The sequence below is a fragment of the Microcaecilia unicolor genome, chromosome 1 (genome assembly GCF_901765095.1).
Source record: "Microcaecilia unicolor chromosome 1, aMicUni1.1, whole genome shotgun sequence".
Classification (NCBI taxonomy): Eukaryota; Metazoa; Chordata; class Amphibia; order Gymnophiona; family Siphonopidae; genus Microcaecilia; species Microcaecilia unicolor.
This window is the reverse complement of record NC_044031.1, coordinates 45,374,547-45,396,195: the sequence shown is the minus strand read 5'-3', so window position 1 is coordinate 45,396,195 and position 21,649 is coordinate 45,374,547. Positions and strand designations below refer to the sequence as shown.

General features: G+C 42.4%; 1 protein-coding gene across 1 annotated transcript in view; it reads left to right on the top strand.

Moving 5' to 3' along the window:
- The window catches only part of MYO1G (myosin IG), a 367,932-nt gene that overhangs the window by 313,220 nt on the left and 33,063 nt on the right, over window positions 1-21,649 (top strand). The window contains exon 21 of the mRNA XM_030196702.1: window positions 325-479. Within this exon, the coding sequence (XP_030052562.1) occupies window positions 325-479 (155 nt within the window). The remainder of the gene's footprint in view (window positions 1-324; window positions 480-21,649) is intronic.

The window sequence follows — 21,649 nt, the reverse complement described above, 5'->3', positions numbered from 1 at the left end:
TCCTGGGACAGAGAAATATCCAGAGTACCTGAATGTAACTCACCTTGAGCTACTACTGAAAAAGATGTCAGCAAAATCTAAATAAATAATTCAAAACCCAAAACACCCAAGCATGATCAGAGCAAATGAATGTCCATACATTGCAGTTCATTGTCCAACAAAAGTCCAAAACAAAATCAAGGCAGTCCCATCTCATCAGGTACCTGGTAAGCAAAGTAAATGGTCCCTCAATTGACCCGTAAATGTGTCTGCTTTTTTTTTTTTTTACCCCCAAAGGTAGTTTATTCAAAGATATTATCATAAAATATCTCCTGCACTTTGTAGGTGGTGGGGCTGAGCATCACAAGTGGCCGAGATCAGCTGGTGGTGTTTCACACCGAAAAACATGATGACCTGGTTGTCTGTCTCCACAAGATGTACCCAGAGAATGAGAACCGTGTTGGGGAGCTGGTTGGTGTCCTTCTGGAACATTGCAAAGGGTAAGTGCCTCCATTAACATAAGAACATAAGCATTGTCAGCCTGACAAAAGTTCCATCAAGCCCAGCATCCTGTTCCCAACAGTATGCAATCCAGATCAAAGTACCTGGCAAGATCCCAAAAGAGTAGAACAGATTTTGTGCTGCATATCCCAGAAATAAGCAGTGGATTTTTCCAAGTCCATCTTAATAATGGCTTATGGGCATTTCCTTTAGAAACTTCCCTAAACCTTTTTTAAATCCTGCTAAACTAACTGCTTTTACCACATTCTCTGGCAAATTCCAGAATTTAATCACACGTTGAGTAAGGAAATATTTTCTCTGATTTGTTTTAAATTTACTAATTAGTAGCATGGGAATGTGATGCTGTATGCAAAGATGACAGGGAAACAGTGCTCATGAAGGGCAGAAAGCTGAGAGGGAAGCTGAAAGGCAAAAGAAATCTCTTTGTAGGTTGTAAGAATTAAATATTCACTCCTCTGGAATGCAGCTAGAAATGATGATATCGTAAAGGGGGATTAAATGCCACTGCAGGATAATCCTATTCCATACTTTGTAAAGCTCCCAGCCATGGAGGAGCGGGATAGGGCCCCTCACAGCCTGTGTCCTGCCCTGTTCGATCTCTGCACTTTTACAGTCTGGAAGTTTTCTTTTTACCCTCCACACGTTCTGGGGTTTGGAATGTCACAGGGTCCTTTGCAATCCACCGGACCACAGGGAGAGTTATATTGTAATCCACAGTCAGGGCTATCTCGCTCAACCTCTTTGCTTTTACAGTCTGGAGGTTTCCCTCTTAGCTGCCCCCTGCTTGGGACTAAGGGCCAGATGCACTAAACAATTGTTAGAGCCCTTCCCTTACCGATTCCCTTAGCGAATCGGTAAGGAACAGGCATGCATCAAGGAAAAGGAATGCAAATGAGCTGCTCGTTGTAGCTCACTTGCATTCTCTATTCCATCGTTAAACAGTCGGCCAATCGGCCGGTCGAGCATGCGCAGAGCAGCCAAACGTTATGCTGGCTGCTCTGGGAATGCCAAATACACCTCCCTCTGTCGCTTGAAAAAAAACATCCAATTTGGCCGTCATTCCCCCCCCCCCCCCCCCCCCGAAGATGCCGCGCTGCTCACCCCCTCCGATGCAGCTCGATCCAGAGGACAGTGCAGTTGAGGATGCCGATCCAAAAAAAACGTCTATTTTGGCCGTCATCCCCCCCCCCCCCCCGCAATAATAAAAACGTCTTTTTTGGCAGTGCTTCACTCAGCTGAGTGACTTGTAAGTCTCTGAGCCAATCACAGTGCATCTAGCTCAGCTAAACGCATTGTGATTGGCTCAGGGACTTCCAGGTCTCTCAGCTGAGTGAAGCACTGCCAAAAAAGACATTTTTATTATTGTGGGGGGGAATGATGACCAAAATGGATGCCCATCCAAAAAAAAACGCCCATTTTGGCCGTCATTCCCCCCTGCGATATTAAAAATGTCTTTTTTGACAGTGCTTCACTCAGCTGAGAGACCTGGAAGTCCCTGAGCCAATCACAACGCATTTAGCTCAACTTCTAGGTCTCTCAGCTGAGTGAAGCACTGTCAAAAAAAACGTTTTTATTATTGCGGGGTGGGGGGGAATGACGGCCAAAATAGGCGGGGTTTTTTTGGATGGGTGTCCATTTTGGCCGACATTCCCCCCCCCCCCCCCACTCCCCCCGCAATAATAAAAACATCTTTTTTGGCAGTGCTTCACTCAGCTGAGAGACTTGGAAGTCTCTGAGCCAATCACAGCACGTTTAGCTCAGCTGCATCGGTCTTTTTTAAAGCGGAGCGCTATTCTTTTTTTTGGTTACTTTTGTAGCAGTTTTTCAATCCCGTGCAGCCCCAACGAGAGGTACAGACCTCTCGTTAGATTTTCCAGCGTTAAGGCAATTGGAAAAGGTTAGTGCATCTCATTACAATAGGGTTTCTACACAATTTGCTCATCTGCATTCCGTTTTCGTTAGCTGCTACCGTTGTAGGAAAAAAGTCTTTAGTGCATGCCCGGGTTTACTACTTGCTCGTTAATGGCTCATTATTGGCTCGTTAAGTTTAGTGCATCTGGCCCTAAGACTCCTAGGTGGGTGTGGCCACTTAGTGTGTCCCAGATTTCACCACCACTTCCCCCCACTCAGCTCCAAACTCCCTCTGAAGCAATCCCTCTCTTTCTCCTTTCCCCTTTCCTACGGAAACGAAGGAGAGTCTCTGTGCGCTCCCTTCTCCCCCCCCCCCCTTTTTCTCTCAGGTTCCTTCAACGCTTGCTGTATGCATTTCTGTCACTCCTCTGAAAGAGGAACTGCATGTTCTTCAAAATTGTTTTTCTTAAACACTCAAGTACTCGATATACTGTTGGAAGACTCCTGAAGAAGGCGCTACGTCGCCGAAACACAGCTGTGTTGAGTCGACCTGTTATAATAAACATTATACCTTTTTCAAATATACGTCTCCCTTATTGATTAGAAAGAGCCTATTTTCCCCCACTCTTCCTTTTTTTCTTCCTGTATTGTTTCGTGGCGATTAAGTGCACCTCCACACTTTGTGTGGCTTCCTTTTTTTGAAAAGAACATGTGTCAAATAGTTCAGTATTGTAACCCGCCATCTCTAGACATTTTTATAGTACTGCAGTGAATTGGAATTGCAACAGTGGGGTCCTGCATTTATGCACTAGCAGAGGTTTCCCCAGACAGGGTCTTATGGCTAAGTATACCCAAATGTTTTCTATCAGGCATATAGACAGTGCATCCACTTGATGCAACATTACTTCTGAACCTTACAGTGCCAAAAAAAAAAGTGAAGACAAGCCAATATGCATAATGCAGCAGTACAGCTGCATCCAGCTTCCAAGAAGGGGAGGTGAAATCAGCCAGCATGAAACTGCAGCAAAGCTCGAATATATTATTTGGCAGGGAAGCCAGGCAGAATGAGGCCAAACAGTCTTTATCTGCCAGTATCTACTCCAGTACTTGAACGAGCACCTCTTCTAGGCTCAGGTTTGTGTCTCATGACTATCCGCTGAGAAGAAAGAGTTAATAGAAAATCATTAAACTGAGTGGAAAGAAGAAATACTTGTGTGTTGAAGAAAGATTTTACATGGATGCACTGTTGCTAAGCAAATGAAATGGAGGGTAATGAGAAATGAAAACAGGAAACAACGAATCTGAAATAGCGGTGTGAGAAAGAGCAGCCACTACAGCTTAAGACTTGTGAATATTAAGATGTTCCTCTCATCCCTTCCAAAGTCAAAGCAGCATTGTTTTCTAATCCTTTTGAGCACAAACTTTCTTAGAGTAATTTTTGATGGTTGGCTAGCTGCCTGCCTGCCTCTCTGATTTGAAGTATAGCAGCCATATTGGTCCTGGAGAGATCTGGATTCTCAGCAGGCTATGTGATCTTTTCCATTGGCCTAGCATAAGAGCTATCCGGGAACACTGATGATTGTGAATTTTCACGATGATGGAGGTCCTTTCTGCAGTCTTCTCACATTATTGCTTCGAAGTATTTTTTTTTCCTGGCCTAATAAAAACATCAAAGGTTTCAAGAAGACCAATACTGACATGAGCAAAGAGGAGCAAAACTGAATGCCTACTACTACTACTACTACTATTTAGCATTTCTATAGCGCTACAAGGCGTACGCAGCGCTGCACAAACATAGAAGAAAGACAGTCCCTGCTCAAAGAGCTTACAATCTAATAGACAAAAAATAAATAAAGTAAGCAAATCAAATCAATTAATGTGAACGGGAAGGAAGAGAGGAGGGTAGGTGGAGGCGAGTGGATACAAGTGGTTACGAGTCAAAAGCATTGTTGAAGAGGTGGGCTTTCAGTCTAGATTTAAAGGTGGCCAAGGATGGGGCAAGACGTAGGGGCTCAGGAAGTTTATTCCAGGCGTAGGGTGCAGCGAGACAGAAGGCGCGAAGTCTGGAGTTGGCAGTAGTAGAGAAGGGAACAGATAAGAAGGATTTATCCATGGAGCGGAGTGTACGGGAAGGGGTGTAGGGAAGGACGAGTGTGGAGAGATACTGGGGAACAGCAGAGTGAGTACATTTATAGGTTAGTAGAAGAAGTTTGAACAGGATGCGAAAACAGATAGGGAGCCAGTGAAGGGTCTTGAGGAGAGGGGTAGTATGAGTAAAGCGACCCTGGCGGAAGACGAGACGGGCAGCAGAGTTTTGAACCGACTGGAGAGGGGAGAGGTGACTAAGTGGGAGGCCAGCAAGAAACAGATTGCAGTAGTCTAAACGAGAGGTGACAAGGGTGTGGATGAGGGTTTTGGTAGAGTGCTCGGAAAGAAAAGGGCGGATTTTACGGATGTTGTAAAGAAAGAAACGACAGGTCTTGGTAATCTGCTGGATATGAGCTGAGAAGGAGAGAGAAGAGTCAAAGATGACCCCAAGGTTTCGAGCTAAGGAGACAGGGAGAATGAGAGAGCCATCAACAGAAATAGAAAACGTGGGGAGCGGGGAGGTGGGTTTGGGGGGGAAAATGAGAAGCTCGGTTTTGGTCATATTTAATTTCAGGTGGCGTTGAGACATCCAGACAGCAATGTCAGACAAGCACGCTGAAACTTTGGTTTGGATGCAAGGTGAGATATCAGGGGTAGAAAGGTAGATTTGGGAGTCATCAGCATGGAGATGGTAGGAAGAGCCATGGGATGAGATTAATGAACCAAGGGAAGAAGTGTAGATAGAAAACAGGAGGGGACCAAGAACAGAACCCTGAGGTACTCTGACAGGCAGAGGGATAGAAGTAGAAGAGGATCCACCAGAGTGAACACTAAAGGTGCGGAGGGAGAGGTAGGAAGAGAACCAGGAAAGGACAGAGCCCTGGAATCCAAGTGAGGACAGGGTATCGAGAAGTATGCTGTGATCGACAGTGTCAAAAGCAGCGGAAAGATCAAGAAGAATGAGGATGGAATATTAACCTCTGGATTTAGCCAGTAATAGGTCATTGGAGACTTTAGTAAGCGCAGTTTTGGTTGAGTGGAGAGGGCGAAAACCAGATTGTAGTGGGTCAAGAATAGCATGTGAGGAGAGAAAATCAAGGCAGCGGCGGTGAACAGCACGCTCAAGTAATTTGGAGAGAAAAGGAAGGAGGGAGATGGGTCGGTAATTAGAGGGACAAGTAGGGTCGAGTGAAGGCTTCTTAAGGAGAGGTGTGACCACAGCATGTTTAAAGGCAGCAGGGACAGTCGCAGTGGAAAGTGAGAGGTTGAGAATGTGACAGATAAAAGGAATAAGAGCAGGAGAGATGGCATTAAGAAGGTGGGTGGGAATGGGATCAGAGGAACAGGTGGTCCATTTTGAGGAAGAAAGGAGAAGTGTAGTTTCCTCAATAGTAACTTCAGGAAAGGAGGAAAGGGAATGAGGGGAAGGAGAGAGAGGGGAACGGACTAATGGAGGGAGAGGTGGTGAGGTAGAGAAAGCAAGGTTTATCTTTTGAACCTTGTTGTGAAAGAATTCAGCAAGGGTCTGAGGAGATAATGAAGGGGGAGTTGGGGGAGGGGGCACCTTGAGGAGAGAGTTCAATGTGGTGAAGAGAAGTCGAGGATTAGAGCCAAGAGAGTTGGTCAGTTGGATATAATAATCCTGTTTGGCACGTAAAAGAGCAGATTGGAAGGAGGTCAGCATGAACTTAAAGTGTAAGAAATCAGCAAGGGCCCGAGATTTCCGCAATTGAAAAAGACTTACAGGCCTATATTGAGCTCATAGCAGTCCGTGATTACAGATGCAGACTTTGACCTGGATATTCAATGCCAGGCATAATCACTGTTTCCACTAAGCTGAGCGGGAGTCCTCCATCTATGGACCTGCCAGTTGGGGTTGCTGTTTCACTATCATGTTTTCAATAGTGATGGATAGGAAAGCTCTGTAGTACTCCAGGGAACTTGCCTGTCCCTAGCAATTGAAAACACAATATTGATGCACCAGCCCCTACTGGCTGGAGTACAGTTGGAGGACTCCTGCTGAGCTTAGAGGAAACAGTGGTCCTAACCTGGATATTGGCATTGAATATTCAAGACTTTGGCAGTCGCTGGAAGAAATACAAAAGAACACAACAAGAGGAACACAGTAAAGATTACCAGGTAAACCTCAAAGAAGCAAAGAGGGATATAGGGCTAGCAAAAGCACAGGAAGAAGAAAAAATGGCTAAAGATGTAAAGAGAAGGGACAAGACTTTTTTTCAGATATGTTTGAGAAAGGAGGAAGGCTAGAAATGTAATTGTAAGACTAAAAAATGCTGAGACCTGCTATGTGGAGAGTGATGAGGAAAAAGTGGATGTGCTAAACAAATACTTTTGTTCTGTGTTCACGGAGGAAAATCCTGGAGAAGGACCACTGTTGGCTATCAAGGGTATATATGGGAATGGAGTTGGTACTGCACCTTTTATAGAAGAAAGCATTTATAAACAACTAGAAAAACTGAAAGTTGACAAAAACCAAGGAGCCAGATGGGATACATCCCAAAATATTGAGGGAACTCAGAGAAATCCTAGCAAGACCTCTTCAAGATGTATTTAATAGATCCTTGGAGACGGGAGATATTCCACAAGATTGGAGATCAGCTGTTTACAGTTTACAATTTATTCAGACTTTCTATACCGCTCACACCACCCACAAAAGTGGGGAAAGGGGAGAAGTGGGAAACTACAGGCAGTAAGCTTCACTTTGGTGGTTGAAAAACTAATGGAGATGCTGCTGAAGGAAAGGATAGTGAATTTCCTCAAATCCAGTTAGTTGCAAGGACTGGGGCAACAGGGAACTGGAAAAAGGACATACACTAGATGTAATCTACTTGGATTTCTACAAAGCCTTTGATACTGTTCTTCACAGGAGACTCCTGAATAACCTAAGTGGACTGAAGTTAGGATCTAAAGTGCTGAACTGGACTGGAAACTAGTTAAATGATAGATGACAGAGGATGCTGATAAATGGAATCTGCTCAGAGGAAAGAGTACTAGAGTGCCTCATGGATCGATCCTGGTGGGGGAGGAGCAGGTAGGCTTTATATAGACCAGACAGGCAGCTAAGAAGGTACGCCGTCTCCTATTAGCGATGGCGACGGGACAGATGGCAGAGATTCCATCCTCAATTATATTTATATTTGTGAACAACATTGCCAAAGACTTAAAAGAAAAAGTTTGCCTTTTTGCGGATGACACAAAAATTTCCAACAGGGTGGACATCATGGAGGAAGTAGAAAATATGAGAACAGATCTACAAAAATTAGAAGAATAGTCTGAGGTATGACAGCTAAACTTTAATGTGAAGAAATGCAGAGTAATGCACTTGGGGTGTAGAAATCCAAAGGAGATGTATGAGATAGGGTGCAAGAGACAGATAAACACAATTCAGAAGAGAGACCTTGGGGTGATAGTGTCTGAGGATCTCAAGGTGGTAAAACAATGTGACAAGGTAGTGGCCGTAGCCAGAAGGCTGCATAGAGAGAGATATAACCAACAGGAGAAAGGAGGTGTTGATGCCTTTGTACATATCAGGGACTGCCAGGGAGATAAAATTTCTAGATGTAATAAATGACTGCTTCTTGGAGCAACTGGTCCAGGAACCAACAAGATGGGAAGCCATTTTGGATTTGGTCCTTGGTGGTGTGCAGGGCATAGTGTGAGAGGTGGCGGTATTGGGTCCCCTGGGATACAGTGATCATAACATGATCAAGTCTGAGCTACTATCTGGGATAAACCCACAAAGGAAATCTACTGTAGCTGCATTTAATTTTTGAAAGGGCGACTATAATAAAATGAGGAAAATGGTTAAAAAGAAACTAAAAGGATCAGCTGCTAAAGTTAGGACACTAAATCAAGCATGGACGTTATTCAGAAATACCATCTCGGAAGCCCAGACCAGATGCATTCAATGTATTTGCAAAGGTGGAAAGAAGAGAAAACGACAGCCAGCATGGTTAAAAGGTGAAGTAAAAGAGGCTATTACAGCCAAAAGATTGCCCTTCAAAGAATGGAAAAAGGACCCAAATGAAGAAACTAAGAAGCAACATAAGCACTGGCAAGTCAGATGCAAAGCATTAATAAAAAAGGCTAAAAGAGAATATGAAGAGAAACTTGCCACAGAGGCTAAAACTCACAATAACAACTTTATCATTTTTTTTTACTTTAAAATATTTTTATTTTGCATAACTTCATAACAAGAGCACATCTCGCTCACATTTGCCCACACAAGGGCTCATAAGTACTCCACTACTATGTACCCACTGTAACAATTTATCATTTACATCAGAAGCAGAAAGCATGCGAGGGAATCCGTGGGACCATTAGATCATAAAGGAGCAAAAAGGGCACTCAGGGAGGTCAAGGCCATAGCAGAAAAACCAAATGATTTCTTTCCTTCTGTCTTTACAAAAGAAGATATAAGAGATCGCCTCCACCTACCCTCCTCTCCTCCTTCCTGTACACATTAATTGATTTGATTTGCTTACTTTATTTTTTGTCTATTAGATTGTAAGCTCTTTGAGCAGGGACTGTCTTTCTTCTATGTTTGTGCAGCGCTGCGTATGCCTTGTAGCGCTATAGAAATGCTAAATAGTAGTAGTAGTAGTAGGTCTGCCTGTACCGGAAATCATTTTCAACGGTGATGATTCAGAGGAGCTGAAAGAAATCTCGGTGAACCTGGAAGATGTACTGAGCCAAATTGACAAATTAAAGAGTAGTAAATCACCTGGACCAGATGGCATACATCCAAGGGTACTCAAAGAACTCAAGCATGAAATTGCTGATCTGCTGTTAGTAATATGTAACCTGTCATTAAAATCATCTGAAGTACCTTAAGATTAGAGGGTGGCCATTGTGACGCTGCTTTTTAAAAAGGGTTCTAGGGGTGATCGGGAAATTACAGACCGGTAAGCCTAATATCAGTGCCAGGCAAAATAGTGGAAATTATTATAAAGAATAAAATTATGGGACATGTAGACAAACATGGTTTAATGGAATAGAGTCAGCATGGGTTTAGCCAAGGGAAGTCTTGCCTCACCAATCTGCTTCATTTCTTTGAAGGTATGAATAAACATGTTGATAAAGGTGAGCCGGTTGATATAGTGTATCTAGATTTTCAGAAAGCTTTTGATAAAGTTCCTCATGAGAGACTCCTGAGAAAATTAAAGAGTCATGGGATAGGAGGCAAGGTTCAGATGTGGATTAGGAATTGGTTATTGAACAGAAAACAGAGGGTAGGATTAAATGATCATTTCTCTCAATGGAAGAGGGTGAAGAGTGCCGCAGGGATCAGTACTGGGCCTGGTGCAATTTAACATATGTATAAATGATATGGAAAAAGGGAACGACAAGTGGGTGATTAAATTTGCAGATGACACTAAACTATTCAAGGTTGGAACAAACTAAAACTTTTGAACAAACAATTATACTTGAAACAAATCAAATTAAAGAGAGTCAAATAACTTTAATAAAAGAAAATGTATATTTACATAGGAAAATAGAAACTTTAGAAATTTTACAAAGGATGAAAACATTGCGATTTATAAATTTTCCTAAAGTTCCAGCAGTGGCTCCTTTAATAACATTTAAAATATATCTTTCTGAAGTATTAAAAATTACTGAACAATTGTTTCCACCTGTAGCAAGGATTTATTATTTGGCTCCCTATGTTAAGAAACCAAGTGAGTGTATAATACCATCTATGGAAACCCCATTTGAGGAGCTAAATTTGAATTTATCACAAACAATTGAAGATGAACTATGTGGAGTACAACCTGCTACATTAATTATAGACTTTGTTCTACAGCCGGATCGGGACTGGATCTTTTTATCGCCCTCCAAGCTCCCAGTGTTTCCTTCCAAAGTTTCAATGTTTATGTTCCATTGTTACATTCCCTAACGACACCTCAATTGTTTCGCATAACTCTGCACAATGTAATCCATAACCAATCTGTAACAAATTGTATTTCCAACATTTAACTCTTATTGTAAGCCACACTGAACCCGCAAAAAGGTGGGAAAATGTGGGATACAAATGCAATAAATAAATAAAATAAATAAATCTTGAAAACTTTCTTTAAACATAGACATGAAGTCTTTCTGAATTGCAAAGTCAAAGTATTTCCTGATATTGCTAGACAAAATCAGAAAAGACGTCAGTCTTTTTTGAAACTTTGTGATCGTGTATTGTCACAGGGGGGAATTTTCTGGCTTAATTTTCCTTGCAAATGTGTTGTTAAATTTTAATCAATTAAATATGTTTTCTTTGAGAGTGATCAGTTAGCAAAATTCCTCGACTCCAGACAAGAACCAGCCGTAAACTCTCTGGTGCTTCCTCCATTAGTATCTACTCTGTGATAGGATAAGTGGGAATATGTTCTACTCATTTTTTCCTATGTTTACCAATTTTTGAATAGTGCCTTGCCTATAATTGTGGACTTTAGCAGTAATTATCATTTAATAGATTTTCTTTATAAAATATTTTCTTGTATGGTATGGTAATACTCCTTTTCTGTACAAGTGTTTCTTGTAAAATTCATTAAAATTACAAAAAAAAACTATTCAAGGTTGTTAAAACACATGCAGACTATAAAATATTGCAGGAAGATCTTAGGAAATTGGAAGACTGGGCATCCAAATGGCAGATGAAATTTAATGTGGACATATCCAAGGTGATGCACATTGGAAAGAATAATCTGAATCTTAGTTACCTGCTGCTAGGGTTCACCTTGGAGGTCAGCACTCAAGAAAAAGATCTAGGTGTCGTTGTAAATAATACGCTGAAATCAGTGTGTGGCGGCAGCCAAAAAACCAAACAGAATGCTAGGAATTATTAGGAAAGGGATGGTGAATAAGACCGTGAATACTAAAATACTTCTGTATTGCTCCATGGTGCGACCACACCTTGAGTATTGGGTTCAGTTCTGGTCGCCGTATCTCAAAAAAGATATCGCAGAATTAGAAAAGATTCAAAGAAGAGAGACCAAAAGGAGATGGAACTCCTCCCCTATGAGGAAAGGCTAAAGAGGTTAGGGCTCTTCAGCTTGGAAAAGAGATGGATGAGGGGAGATATGATTGAGGTCTACAAAATCCTGAGTGGTGTAGAATGAATAGAAGTAAATCGATTTTTGACTCTTTCAAAATGTACAAAAACTAGGGCACACTCAAGGAAGTTACATGGAAATACTTTTAAAATAGGAGGAAATATTTATTCACTCAACAAATAGTTAGCTCTGGAACTCTTTGCTGGAGGAAGTGGTAACAGTGGTTAGCGTATCTGGGTTTAAAAAAGGTTTGGACAAGTTCCTGGAAGAAAAGTCCATAGTTTGCTATTGCGACAGACATGGGGAAGCTACTGCTTACCCCAAGATTGGTAGCATTGAATGTTGCTACTAATTGGGTTTCTGCCAGGTATTTGTGACCTGGCTTGGCCACTATTTGGAAACAGGATACTGGACTAGATGGACCATTGGTCTGACCCAGTATGGCTCAGATGTTATGTTCTTATGTTCTTATACTCTTATGTTCTTATATCGTTTGTGAGGCTCAACTTGGAGTATTGTGTTCAATATTGGAGGCCGTATCTTGCTAAGAACATAAGAAGACTGAAGGAATTTGGAGAATTCAGAGAAAAGTGACAAAAAATGATGTGAGATTTGCACTAAAAAATGTATGAGAAAAGACTTGTTGACCTGAGTATGTATACCCTAGAGGAAGGGAGGGATAGAGGAGATATGATACAGATGTTTAAGTACGTGAAACTGGTATTGATAAACAAATCTTTTCCAGAAATTAAGAAGCAGTAGAACTAGAAGACCTGAGTTGAGGTTGAAGGGTGGTTGACTTAGGAGTAATGTCAGGAAGTACTTTTTTTTACTGAGAGGGTGGTGGATGCCAAGGTGATGGTGACAGAATTCAAAAATATGTAGGATAAACACAAAGGATCCCTATGTGGAAAGAGGACAAAATTTAAAACAAAATGTAGCAGTGCTTGGATGGCAACTCCAGTAGTTGGGAAGTAAGGCCAGTGCCAGGCAGACTTCTACACTCTGTGTCCCAATTATAGAAACAAAAAACAACAAGGCAGGCGATCCGCCAAACCCAACGTGGAAGATAAAACAAAGAGGCAGATCTTGTACAAACATAGTCTTTTAATTAGTAAAAAGCTCCCAGGTCTTCAATCATATTTGCTCGACATGGCCATGTTTCGCCAGGATTATTGGCTACTAGTAAAAAAGCCCCGTTTCTGATGCAAATGAAACGGGGGCTAGCAATGTTTTCTTCTGTGTGCATGTGGGAGTGTGTGTGTCCCTGCCCTCTGGCCTCTCTCCCCTCCCCCCTCTGAGTCCTTCACTGTTACAGAGCCAGCGATTTGATTTCGTGCTCTGCTGTTTTCCTTCACTGACTGTGTTACAGAGAGGGCGGGGCAGACACTCATAGGGAAACCGGATATCTCACCCCCTTCACACTTCCGGCTGGAGGCTTCATAGAACGTTGGTGTTGCCTTTTATATAGAGAGATATCAGGGGCACAACAACTGAAATTCAAACATACAGAAATCCATACATTTACAAACAAACAAAAAGAACATTTTAGATGGGTAAATAAAACATGGAGGAACTCTTTCATAAACAAACTATACAAACCTTTACTTCTATATTTAAAGCATAAGAAAGCATAAAAAAGACAAATGAATAATAGCAACAGAAAGGCCTATGCAGGAACCACTTATCTCAGTTTAAAACCAACTTAAAGAAATGGGGGAGGGGAGACAGGCTTACCCAACTGGTGTAAAACAGCAAACTTCACCTTGTCTGGTCCAGAAAACAAAATGAGAATAGGTGCTGTCTAATAAAAAAAGGACATGTCCCCCATGTTCAAAAACACATAACTGCTAAAAGAGCATCTATACAATAGAATATAACATCTCAAAAAAGGACTACTTACATGCGTATGTACCTGGAGGCGTTTGACTGTATATTTTTGCAAGATCTGCCTCTTTGTTTTATCTTCTAATTGTGGAAAGACAGATCTGGATGGGTTGGAGTAGATATTCATGAGAGAGATTTGCGTGCACTGCCTCCACTGCATGCAAATCTCTCTCATGAATGTTCATTATGGATATCCTGAAAACCTGACTGGCTATGGTGCCTCCAGGACCAGGTTTGGGAAACATTGCCCTACACAGTTGAACAATAAGAATAAACCCCAAAATGACTGGTTTCTTTCCAGTGACCTCAAAGTTCAGCATTTCCCCCCTTTTTAATAGCTGTCAGGAATCAGCCAGATGCCTTCCAGGAAGAGCTATTCTACCTCTTAAGAGTCTACTATAATCTAACTGTGACTTGTATTTCTGGTAATCATAATGCTTGCTTCCTGATTGGCTCTTTGCTTTCAGTAACCTTTATGTGCCTTTTGTGCTGAATGTACTTCTTGGAGGTACAAAGACAATAAGCAATCATAGTTCTTGCTTTGTTCTAGTCTGACATTCAAACCTCAGGAATCCCTACTAGGGACTCTGTGACAGAAGGTACTGAAAGATTGTGTCAGTCAATTAAATAAAGAATTTGATAGAAGAACTTAGCTAAATTAGATCTAACCCAAAAGAAAAGGAGAAAAAACCTGAAATATCAAGTTTCTTTCCAGTGTCATTAGTTTCCATTGTTAATAGCTATGTGTTGAGCCTTGTGATCCTTGGGTTAGGAGACAGCTGCCTTCCAGGAGGAGCTATTCTGCCTCTTAGGAGCCTACTCTTGTCTCATATTACTGCTTCGCTGTTGTTCTTGTCCAGTTGTGCCCTAAAAACTGAAATGAAACAAAACGAAAAGCCTACAAGCAATATAGGAAACTAAACAAAATGAAATTTTGTGGTCTGCACATTCCTAATAGATGAAGCATTTGAAACAGGATTATGAAGTTGCAGGATTGCAAACAACTAACCCTTTGCTTCTTCAAGAGCACAGGCAAGGGGAAGGTGATAAGGAGAGGGACAGATAAATGAAACTCAATCTAATGACACTGCAGGCCATGGGGTAGCCAGGTTGGAATCATTAGGCTGCAACTCCCAAGAAAGCAACTAGGTCAGTACCAGCAGATGGGCAGTGACATGGTATCCATTTAGTAAGAGTGGTTTTGGTAGCTGTTCAGCTTAGTAATAAAACGTTGGATTACTGGGTATTGGATTAAGTTCAAGATGGTAACGCACTGAAAATAGGAAGAAAACAAAATATTTATGTACATAAGTATTGCCACACTGGGACAGACCAAAGGTCCATCAAGCCCAGCATCCTGTTTCCAATAGTGGCCAATCCAGGTCACAAATTCCTGGCAAGATCCCTGAAAAGCTCAATACATTTTATGATGCTTATCCCAGAAATAAGCAGTGGATTTTACCAAGTCAATTTAGTAGTGGTCTATGGAATTTCCTTTAGGAAGCCGTCCAGACCCTTTTTAAACCCCGCGAATCTAACTGCTTTTACCACATTCTCTAGCAACAAATTCCAGAGTTGAATTACACGTTGAGTGAAGAAAGATTTTCTCTGATTCGTATTAAATTTACTACTTTGTAGCTTCATCACATGCCCCCTAGTCCTAGTATTTTTGTAACGTAAACAAACGATTCATGTCTACCTGTTCCACTCCACTCATTATTTTATAGACCTCTATCATATCTCCCCTCAGCCGTCTCTTCTCCAAGCTGAAGAGCCTTTTCTCATAGGGAAGTTGTCCCATCCCCTTTATCATTTTCATCGCCCTTCTCTGTAGCTTTTCTAATTCCACTATATCTTTTCTGAGATGCAGCGACCAGAATTGAACACAATATTTGAGGTGCAGTCGCACCATGGACCAATACAAAGGCATTATAACATCCTTACTTTTGTTTTCCATTCCTTTCCTAATAATACCTAACATTCTATTTGTTTTCTTAGCTGCTGCAGCACACTGGGCAGAGCATTTCAGCGTATCATCAACAACGACACCGAGATCCATTTCTTGGTTGGTGACTCCTAAAGTGGAACCTTGCATTACATAGCTGTAGTTTGCGTCCTCTTTTCCACATGCTTCAGTTTGCACTTGCTCACATTAAATGTCATCTGCCATTTAGACGCCCAGTCTCGCAGTCTCGTAAGGTCCTCTTGTAATTTTGATTGGATAAGTAGTGATGGCCTTCAAGTAGTTAGCTTGTATGACTTGCAGCTGAAAGTATAGAGCAGAATAATGGGACCAACAGATCTTTACATACCATCATGTACTATGTTGCTAAATACACACAATATAATGAAGAAGTTTTGTGACCGTGGGCTATCTGGAGAGGTCTAGAATGTTATCTGTCCAATTCTGGGGAGATCGTGAGGTGAAAGGGGGATGGGACACTGGAGCAGGTCCCTCCTCTATGGCTCTTCTAAAGGTGGCATTAAGAGAAGGACTGGAAGTGGCTGATTTGCAGAAGGACTAAATACGATTAAGGTGGCAGGTTCTTCACTCAGCCCTGTGTCCTTCATGCTGCCATTCCCCCTCTTCTCTCACCAGCGTCTGTGCCCCAAATTGCCTTCTGCTACCTGACTTCAAAGCACTGGATTCTCTTTCTCTTCCAAAAAAACAGAAAGGCAATCGATCCACAAACTCCAAGATGGAAAATGATAAAAGCAGATCAGCAATCGATATACATCAACATCAGTTGACGTATATCGATTGCTGATCTGCATTTATTATTTTCCTCTTTCTCTTCTCCAGAACTGCATGGTCCTTCTTGGTGCAGTTTGTGCTTTTCAAGAGCCTGCTCAAGTTTGGAGGAAAAGAGAAAACTGTTTGGTAATGGGGAGGGAGGGGTCATTGACAATCCAATCACATCATTTTTTTTTTTTAATTTGCAGAAGTCATGACATCTGGGTGCTGAAACCCTTGTTTCTACAAAAAAAAAAAAGTCTGATGATGATTGGATTCTCAGTGCCCCCCCCCCCCCCCACTTCTCCTTAACAGTTTGCTGTTTCCCTCCACATGTGTGCACACCCACATACACTCACCAGAAAAAAACATAAGATGTGCTCTCCGTGGTCAGAGACCGTCTGTTGCTTATTATGCTCCCATCTGGTATGGGAATAGGCGGAGAAGGAGGGGAGCTTAGAGAGCTTCTGACCTCTGTGGCCCTGAAACTCTGTCATGCAAAAGAGAAGCATAGAAGGGAAGCCATCAGCAGGCTTGGAATGAGTAGCACTGCACTCACCTCCTACCCTCCGACCCTAGGTGATGTGTGTCAGCATCATTTTTAGCTTGACTTATCCAAGCAGAGTCTCACTGGCCTGGCTTCAGAGTTTATTCATGAGCCTGCTGTGTAACAGGTGAATTATAAGCTCCTGGGAAAGTGAGGGATGTATGTAGATGCTCAGGCATGGAAATATATTATACACTTTCTATGCAGAACGAGTGCATATCTGCACAAAGATGGGAGGATATAACCTTGTACATTCATCATAACATACCATTTCTCAGACATTTCTTGGAAAGTGAGTCACTTTCCTGAGGAGTTATTCTAGGCAGCTCCAAGTGCCATAGCCTTTACTGCTTCTCGACTAACAATTGCAGACAAAAAGACATTTTTCTACTGAAAAGTAGACATGCAGGCAATCTTCTGAAGGAACCTGCAGATTTTGAAATGCTAAGGGCAAGCAACATAAAACGATCTTCAACAAATACCTGTCCAATATTGAAAAACATACCTGCTGATGAATGTTATCTGCTGTGTGTTAGGTTCTAGAATAGGAAACCTTTATAGGCCTTACCTTCAGAGTAGGGCTGAAGCACATTGCCAGAGCTGCAAGGGGTAAGCTTGAGGGAAGCTTGCACTGCTGCTGCCTGTGCTGTGCCTGTTCTGTGGTGTGGCAGTGTGTGTGTATGTGAGAGGAAAGCTTGCACTGCTGTTGCCTGTGCTGTGCCTGTTCTATGGTGTGGCAGTGTGTATGTGAGAGGGAAGCTTGCACTGCTGTTGCCTGTGCTGTGCCTGTTCTATGGTGTGGCAGTGTGTGTGTATGTGAGAGGAAAGATTGCACTGCTGCTGCCTGTGCTGTGCCTGTTCTATGGTGTGGCAGTGTGTGTGTATGTGAGAGGGAAGCTTGCACTGCTGCTGCCTGTGCTGTGCCTGTTCTATGGTGTGGCAGTGTGTGTGTCTGTGAGAGGGAATCTTTCACTGCTGCTGCCTGTGCTGTGCCTGTTCTGTGGTGGAGCAGTGCGTGTTAAGGATTTCAGATAAAAGGTGTCAGACTACTGTATATTTAAGCCTTGATGCTCAGAAGCAAATGCGGGCACTAGAGGCCATTAGCGCCAGACTAGCGCCCACATTTCAACCGCACCATACTTAGGGCAAACAATGAGGGAAACAACACACGTGCTGAAGAACAGTGCAAATGCCATTCAAATGTAATCGAAATGATGCAAATGAGGGAATTTCCTATTCCATCCAATGCACAGCCAACAGCACAGCTTGTAAGGGTGCCCTTACTGCAGAAAACCCTACGCCAGCTCGGAGCTGGCATTAGGGTGTCTGGATAGCAGGATCACTTGTGGGTTTCTCTCTTGCAAAGTAAGCCTTGGTAATGATGTCCTAAGTCGGCTCATGAAATATCTTCTGTATGCTGACCTCCTCCTTTAGATCTGGGTTGTGATTCACAGACAGTTTTTCTTCATGGTGGCATTCCATTTTATAGTGGTTTTCTGTTGCACTGAAGTTAACTTCCAACAGCTATAGGATGGGAGTGTTTGCTGATAAATTGAAATGAAATATCTTTTCCAGAAAGCATATGGCCTGATACATGAGAGAGTACATAAGTACATAAGTACATAAGTAGTGCCATACTGGGAAAGACCAAAGGTCCATCTAGCCCAGCATCCTGTCACCGACAGTGGCCAATCCAGGTCAAGGGCACCTGGCACGCTCCCCAAACGTAAAAACATTCCAGACAAGTTATACCTAAAAATGCGGAATTTTTCCAAGTCCATTTAATAGCGGTCTATGGACTTGTCCTTTAGGAATCTATCTAACCCCTTTTTAAACTCCGTCAAGCTAACCGCCCGTACCACGTTCTCCGGCAACGAATTCCAGAGTCTAATTACACGTTGGGTGAAGAAAAATTTTCTCCGATTCGTTTTAAATTTACCACACTGTAGCTTCAACTCATGCCCTCTAGTCCTAGTATTTTTGGATAGCGTGAACAGTCGCTTCACATCCACCCGATCCATTCCACTCATTATTTTATACACTTCTATCATATCTCCCCTCAGCCGTCTCTTCTCCAAGCTGAAAAGCCCTAGCCTTCTCAGCCTCTCTTCATAGGAAAGTCGTCCCATCCCCACTATCATTTTCGTCGCCCTTCGCTGTACCTTTTCCAATTCTACTATATCTTTTTTGAGATACGGAGACCAGTACTGAACACAATACTCCAGGTACGGTCGCACCATGGAGCGATACAACGGCATTATAACATCCGCACACCTGGACTCCATACCCTTCCTAATAACACCCAACATTCTATTCGCTTTCCTAGCCGCAGCAGCACACTGAGCAGAAGGTTTCAGCGTATCATCGACGACGACACCCAGATCCCTTTCTTGATCCGTAACTCCTAACGCGGAACCTTGCAAGACGTAGCTATAATTCGGGTTCCTCTTACCCACATGCATCACTTTGCACTTGTCAACATTGAACTTCATCTGCCACTTGCACGCCCATTCTCCCAGTCTCGCAAGGTCCTCCTGTAATCGTTCACATTCCTCCTGCGACTTGACGACCCTGAATAATTTTGTGTCATCAGCGAATTTAATTACCTCACTAGTTATTCCCATCTCTAGGTCATTTATAAATACATTAAAAAGCAACGGACCCAGCACAGACCCCTGCGGGACCCCACTAACTACCCTCCTCCACTGAGAATACTGGCCACGCAATCCTACTCTCTGCTTCCTATCTTTCAACCAGTTCTTAATCCATAATAATACCCTACCTCCGATTCCATGACTCTGCAATTTCTTCAGGAGTCTTTCGTGCGGCACTTTGTCAAACGCCTTCTGAAAATCCAGATATACAATATCAACCGGCTCCCCATTGTCCACATGTTTGCTTACCCCCTCAAAAAAATGCATTAGATTGGTGAGGCAAGACTTCCCTTCACTAAATCCGTGCTCTTTGTCTCATCAGTCCATGTTTTTGTATATGCTCTGCAATTTTATTCTTAATAATAGCCTCCACCATCTTGCCCGGCACCGACGTCAGACTCACCGGTCTATAATTTCCCGGATCTCCTCTGGAACCCTTCTTAAAAATCGGAGTAACATTGGCTACCCTCCAGTCTTCCGGTACTACACTCGATTTTAGGGACAGATTGCATATTTCTAACAGTAGCTCCGCAAGTTCATTTTTTAGTTCTATTAATACTCTGGGATGAATACCATCAGGTCCCGGTGATTTACTACTCTTCAGCTTGCTGAACTGACCCATTACATCCTCCAAGGTTACAGAGAATTTGTTTAGTTTCTCCGACTCCCCCGCTTCAAATATTCTTTCCGGCACCGGTGTCCCCCCCAAATCCTCCTCGGTGAAGACCGAAGCAAAGAATTCATTTAATTTCTCCGCTACGGCTTTGTCCTCCTTGATCGCCCCTTTAACACCTTTGTGATCTCTGCAAAACAGGCGGAAACTCTCAAATGCACCTCCTCCGTCCATGCAGATTGCACATGTACTGGGCATGTCCCGCCCCCCCCCTTACATCCCAATGTTCAGCGCTAACAGAGCGCATATAATTTGCATGCCATTGGAATTGAGCCTTGGGGAGGAACTTTGCAGTGTTGTTTGGGCGGTATTTTCTGGCACTGTTTTGTACAGCACCGGGGTTTTGAGCGTCGGGCCATTAGTTAGACTCTGACCTTCTTCAGTACAAGTCCCCATTTTGGTAAACAAGCTTCAAGTTTATTATTCATTTATTAGGGGCAGCTTACAATCTAAAATAATGAGAGAGACAAGAGAGTAGTGGTTTACACATGACTTTCAGGATGAGGGGGGGGGGGGTGGAACTACAATAATAGATAGAATAGGAGAGACGGGGAGAAAAAAAACAAGAGAGGATGTCATAAGTATCTTTGAGATCTTACCAGGAAACCACTGGAAATGCATAAAGACATTAATGGTCTGCATCTTTGAAAAGGTGAGTCTTGAGGTCTGTTTTAAATTTGTCAAGTGAAGTCTGTAGACGAAGAGAAATGGGGAGACAGTTCCAAAGTTGGGGTCATTGCACGCAAAAAATCACGTCTAGTGTGTTCATGGGCTATTTCTCGCTGGCTGGGTACTACTAATTGATTGTGTTGTGCAGTTCTGAGTGTTCTTGCTGGGCAGTAAGGAATAAGGTGGCAGAAGAGATAAAGAGGCTGCACAGCATATAAAGTTTTGAAAGCAAGTATTAGGATTTTATAAGTGAATCGATGGATGACAGGAAACCAATGAGCTTCTTTAAGATATGAAGTGAATGATCATATTTGTGTGAGTTGTAAATTACATGAAAGCTGTGTTTTGAATAATCTGTAGATGGCGGGTATCTTTGACCTGAAGGCCTTTGTATAGGGAATTACAGTAGTCTAGTTGGGAAATGACCAATGAATGAACCAGTATATTCAGCTCCATCAGGAGAATCAGAGAATGGATGGAAGGAATAAGTCGTAGTTTGTAAAAAGAGTGTCTAACGACCTGAGAGATTTGTGGAAGAAAGGATAATGTGGAATCTACAAGTATTCCAAGGATATGGACGGTGACTACCTGGAGTACAGGAATGATTGCAAGAGAAATTGGTGTGGATAAGGTAAGATGCATTTTATGTTGGAAAAATATATTTTTGGAATCATTTTGATTGAGAGCCAATTTGTGTTCCTTGAGCCAGTCTGAAATCTGGACAAGTTTGTGATTAACAGCAGAAATTTCAATGGAAGAACAAGTGTCTAAAGGGATAAGACTTCAGACTGCCCAGAACACTGCAGCTAGACTTATTTATGGGAAGCCTAGATTCGAAAGTTCAACACACCCCGTATGAAACTTCATTGGCTCCCTATGAGAGAACGAGTCAACTTTAAGACCATCACACTAATACACAAGATCATCCATGGAGTATCACCAAGTTACATGGTCAATCTATTAGATCTTCCATCCAGAAACAGG